This window comes from Mesitornis unicolor, unplaced genomic scaffold, assembly GCF_000695765.1.
Source record: "Mesitornis unicolor isolate BGI_N332 unplaced genomic scaffold, ASM69576v1 scaffold41485, whole genome shotgun sequence".
Classification (NCBI taxonomy): Eukaryota; Metazoa; Chordata; class Aves; order Mesitornithiformes; family Mesitornithidae; genus Mesitornis; species Mesitornis unicolor.
In genome coordinates this window covers 12601-18390 of record NW_010186924.1, presented here as the reverse complement: position 1 = coordinate 18390, position 5790 = coordinate 12601, and the positions used below count along the sequence as shown (strand labels likewise).

Here is a 5790-nt window from a genome sequence, read left to right as displayed (position 1 = left end):
GGACTCCTCTGCTCGGAGAGGGATGAAAGGGCTCCATTCTATTTCAAGACAAGCATTTGACCTAATACATACACCATTAGATGACCCACTCACAGGCATAACTTAAGCACTGCTGGATCAGAATTTTTTACACCTCACCCAGAGGCGGTACATAGGAAGACAGTTTGCACGTGTGTGTGTATGACCTCGTATGTCTGTATGTTTATCCATAGCATTGCATAGCAGAACTGAGGGAACCCAATAACAACATCAGTCCACGCTCTCACTGGGACCCTCTTTCCTTACACAACACGGATACGAATGACACCACGAATTCACATAACAGAACTTGGTGGCTAGGCCACCACTCCAGATTGTCTGGTTTGTTCGTCACAACTATAATTCTGTAATAAAACTTTCTGAATACTGTGCCATTATTGTGGTTATTAATCATTCTGCTACCGTTTCAAATACGTGCTCTAGAGCCTGCTGGATATACTGCATTGTGCTACAAACTGAGTATTAAAGCTAAACACATTTAAATCTACTGTTTTAGGGACATTTCAACATAATTTACTCTTTCAATTTGTATTTTTGTAAGCTCAAAAATAAAATATAAAAAAGCAGCAGCTGGTGTAGATATAGCTGCTGACCTTTGTGAAAGTAAACAAAAGACAGTTTTAAACCAGTAAACAATTTAGTAAATACGAAACCTGTTTTGCCAGTGCTTGGAATAGTCAGCGCTTAAGATGACAGACTGTGCATACAAATCAGTGCTTACATGAAAACAGATTTCTAAATGTGTTTGACAGAGAATGCAGGATTTCCACAATTTCAGACCATTGAAACCATTTATTTTAAAATATACTGCATTAAAACCAAATTAGTAATTTAAAAAATCAAAACCCAAACAAAAAAACCCAAAAAAACCCAAAACAAACAACAGTGAAAAACCCCACCACATTAGACCTCCGTTCTAGGATACAAATCCATTTCAAAGCATCATCTTGAAAATAATACAAAGCTCCTTTGACTTCATAAGGACTTCACAGAGGCCAACAAGTCCACATTAGAAGACATATTCAGTATTTTAAGCTAAACTAACTGAAGTGTCTAGCTTCCTTTTTATTAGGCAGCAGCTGATACCAATCTGCAAGGCTCTAAATTCAGTTGCCTTGGACATGTTCATGTACACATACTATATTAGAAATAAATATTAATTTATCACATATCCCTTATAAAAAACTAACAGGCATCAGATGGTCTACAGTTTCATTAATTTAGCTACGTACATTGGACCCCACGCTCTCCCTTTCTCTGGGAGAACCAGAAGTTCATGCTGTTGCATACCACTGAGAAAAGCAAATTCCTGAGAAACAGCTTTGGCCATTTCACTTATGTCTACAGGCATAACATTACTGCACGAGTTCAGAACGAGATTTATTACATCGCTGTTTTCTGCCTTTGAGAGAGTGCATGTAGAATAGACCAATGATCCACCAGGACGCAATGCTTTAATAGCAGACCTGAAAATAATGAAAAAAAAAAATTTAAATCAATGTAAGAAGTGACATATTGGGAGTGGGGGAACATGTAAAGACTTGAAATCTAGTCTTATAAAAAGGTATAAATAAATCTGAGAAAAATAGCATCGTGAAAATGTCTGAACAGTATATAATTGACAGTTTAGGAAACTACCTGCGCCACATTTTTGTTCTCTCATTTATTAATGTATTCTCAGTTAACTGAAGGTATTTCTTACACAACAGTGACAAGCAGAAAGCAGCATCCATTCAGAGTTGCAGAATGTACTTCAAACATTTATATGCACAGCTCAACTGACAAAATGCTGCAACTGTGCATACAAAATGGGTTACACCACATCAAAAGAGCTAGTTAGGTACTTAGCTAGCTGCTTGTGTGAACAAATACCAGAACGTGCAGTTGTAGTAATAGCCTCAAGTAATTACTGGGCTGCAATTTTACAACCATTTCTGCAAATTCTCCAACTTATTTAGCAGGTAAGAGGACTCACAGGTTTCAATAAGCCACTACTTTTCAACCTGATTTCCCAAGGAAATATGACTTACCGGAAAATACTGTCTGTTATGTGCCCTTCACCTATTAACCTGTTAACAAATTTTGACTTAACAAAGGCAAAGTAGTGGCTTAAGAATTCAAGTTTCCTGAAAGCTTCATGACAAGTGGTGGATGGATAGAACAGAGGTTCTTTTTCACTTCTCCACCGAAACCAAGTTTAAACAGACCGTTTACCTTCCATCAAAGCAGATCTGAAAAGTCTTTTTTCAAACAGATAAAATACAACCTATGAGAGTATAGAAATGAGCTATGCAATCAATATTCACCTACTGTAAATTAAAAGAGTAAGGAGAAAAACCTTGCATCTTGCATCACAGAAGTCCATTCTTCAAATCTGGTGCCACCACATAACTGGGAAAGAAATCTACACTAAAAGTTCATTTGCTATTAAAATGCTCCCTTAAGATAATCATACATTTTGGAGCCTTCAACAACTTAACAGCTCAAAAACTGAGTTGTAAGCTAGTATTCAAACAGATCACCTCACTGCTTCTGGAGAACAGATACTACGGGGCAGAAGCAAATACCACGGTAAAAAACAACTGTTCCCTAAACAAAACTTACTTTGTTTAAAAACATGAGAATTCAAACAGGTGGATGCTGTTCCCCAGCTCCTGGATATCAGAGAGACAACACGGCAGGCACTCAGGGGACTGCAAGTGCGTCACTGGGAATTCAGCAAGTGCACGAGGGCAGGGCAGATACTGGAAGCATGGACTTGTGGAACACAATAACAGTCAGTCATGCTCTATGGAAAGACACTGAATAATCTCAGATTGGTAGATACGACTGACAATACTGCACTGATCCACACCCCCCACCCTCAAAAAAAAATCTACAAGGAAAAATAAAAAGAAGAAAAAAGCAAGCAAGAAAAACATGTCCTCAAACCAGATGAGGTGAGCAGCCCCCAAATACAGCAAGCCTAATACTGAGCCCAGATAAATACACAAAATGCTGCAGAAACAGCAATTCCTCCAGAGACAAGCTGAGGACTTGCTAAGGGTGATATCGGAACAAAAACAGCTGAGAAAGGAAAGAAGAAAATGCAACAGGGAAAACACAAGTCCTTTTAACAGGATTGGGTCTTTTCAGGAAAAGAATCAATAAAGAAAAGCCTCATCACAAGCAGGATCAAAGCAGATCACAGATCAAAGCTACTGTGAAAGTCCCATCCAAAATAATAAGAAAACACCAGGACAAACTACTTTCAGAAATAATACAACTCTGTTCACCTTCCCAGGTGGAAAACTCCTGTGTATTATACCCAATCTCTTTCTCTGGGGAATGTACATATTATCTTGTTTATTTCTGCTATGAGTCTTGGTTATGTTAACCAGAAAGCTAAGTACATATTTTACTAGATTCTATACCACTCCAATTTTAGTTAGCATAAATTAACAGAGCTCTCTCAACTGATGATACTCAAAGAAAAATCAGTGTTTAATGCCTTTGCTGTACTAGTCTTCAGTAAAAAGACTGAGAGTGAGCAGATGGCTAGCACAGTTAGCCTAAGCGAGTGAGCAGTTCAAGTTCAGCCTGTTACACATAAAAGCAGGTTACAAAGTACTTAGGTAGTCTGAATACTTTCAATAAACTGGACCTAATAGACCCTAATATTCTAGTATACTTCCAAAATCAGCAAAAGCTATCACAAAACTGCAAGCTTATCTCAGACTTCTGAGTAGCTTTTGAGAGTCTGCAAAAATGTTTAAGAACGTTTTAGCCAGAGGATGATACGGGATGACATTTATAATACCACCTCGAGACAGTAAAACAGAGCAGGTATCATCCCAACATCCCTTCCAGATCTTATTTGCTAAAATTCTGCAGTTACCAGCATACATTTGAATTGCCCAGCTCCAGATACTCACCCTTCTTCCCCTCTGCATCCCAGCACACATATACTCCTCAGCAGGCTACAAAAGGACCGGTGCTGGACCCAAGGCCCTAAGCAGTCTCTGCTGTCTGTCCAGCCACCTTCCTTGTTAGAAGCTGCCCTGCTGTGGCTGCAGCTGTCAATTTAAAAGGACAGGCCTTGCGTTGCTGCTCTCTGGCCCGTCTGAGCAACCATAGTGCGCCCAGATGTATGGAAGGTAACTACGGTAAAGTAGAGCCTTCCCTTCCTGAAGTACAACCTTCCTTTCTCACAAACAACTTGTGAAACAAGCCAGCACAAGAACCGCACACAGATCCCCTGTCTCCTTGGCCTCATATCACTTCTGGAAAACGTACAAGCAATTTTTCCCCATGTAATAGCTGCTTGCTTTCTAGCGTTCATATTAGAACCTAAAGAGAACAGGGCTCAAGTTTAAATAAGCTCTCAAAGTTGAGCTTATCTTTTCAGTGTTATTAGAAACCACCTAGTTTACTCATTTTCACAGAATTTCTCCCTCCAGCTACACCTTTTCCATGCATACGGGAATCCCGAGCCATGAGAGGGCAGCTAGTGAGCTTGGAAATATGGAAATGTTTTTGCATGACAATCAATATGTACTTTTAGCATACCTGTCAGCTTTACTCATAAAAGCAGATAATGGCAATACTTTCTTACCTATAAGACAGACACACAAGACTACATTAACATTTAAACAAGTGAGAATATTATTTATCATGTAAAAGTGGAAAAGTTAAAAGGTAAACATATATACCAAAAAAGCAGATATAGCTATAGATTACAGGGTTAAAAGCCTGGACACTCGCTAAGTGTCCTTTTCTTACCATATATAAAGTGACAACCACTCAAGACAACACTTTCAAAGGCACCCTGCTCCTACATCTGAGTCACTGCAGCAGTGATTCAGGGAAAAGAACAGCACAGGCTTCTGAGCGAAATCCTGAAAATCTCACATCAAAACCCCTCAAACTCTAAGCCTCCTTAGCTTGGGAATCTTCACTGGCCCATGACCCAAAAAGGTCAGGCTGCTCAGTGCAGTTACCTTTATTCTGAACCAAAGCCATGAATTAAAACATCTAAGGAGGATTACTTTACGCGGCAAGGTTAATCAATGTATCTATCCATCTTGTCAAGTTCAGCAACAGTTGTCTCAGTGCCTGTGTTCAAAGTCAACCGACCGCCATACCTGATTAAGCCGTGCTTGGCTTTTGATAAACCTGCACTGAGCTGCAAAATTCAAAGTGAGGAAGCGCTGGGCTCAAAGTCACAGAGTGATACTGCGCTGGGCTCAGCAGATTCAGGGAGTTTGGTCTCCTCATCATCTAAACCACCTCAGAATGTAAGATCCCTCTTACACTGGGCATCTTGATTATGCCCCAAATCCTACCTAAAGCTTGACCCTTAGCTGAAGGGATTTGGTGCCTGTTATAAGGTACTTTGTAACTTCAAAAAATGGCCTCCAAATCTAGAATGATTAAAAAGGATATTAGAGCAGAAGACACAAAAATATTTTTTCCGCTTTCCTCTTATTATAATACATTATTTAAAAATAAAAGACATTACTTAAAGGTAATTAATCTCAAGTTATTTTTCTCTTTGTGGTACAGGTGACCTTTAAAGAAATAAAACTTTCAGTTTAAATATAGATCTAGTTATACTTAATTTCATAATTTTAAATTCAGGTCTAAACATTTACCACAATTTTACATGTTACAGGCACTAATAATGCAAGGTTTCAAGCCTCATATGGAGAAACATGAGAATACAATAAAAGCACAGACAACTTTTCCTGGAGCCTCATGACTTGTTCACCT

At 38.9% G+C, this 5790-nt stretch overlaps 1 protein-coding gene across 1 annotated transcript in view; it reads right to left on the bottom strand.

The window, feature by feature from the left end:
* Positions 1–1179: 1179 nt before the first annotated feature.
* Positions 1180–5790, bottom strand: part of NSUN3 (NOP2/Sun domain family, member 3) — a gene marked incomplete at its 5' end in the record, with an annotated part of 15904 nt that continues 11293 nt past the window's right edge. The window contains one exon of the mRNA XM_010185282.1: positions 1180–1505. Within this exon, the coding sequence (XP_010183584.1) occupies positions 1244–1505 (262 nt within the window). The remainder of the gene's footprint in view (positions 1506–5790) is intronic.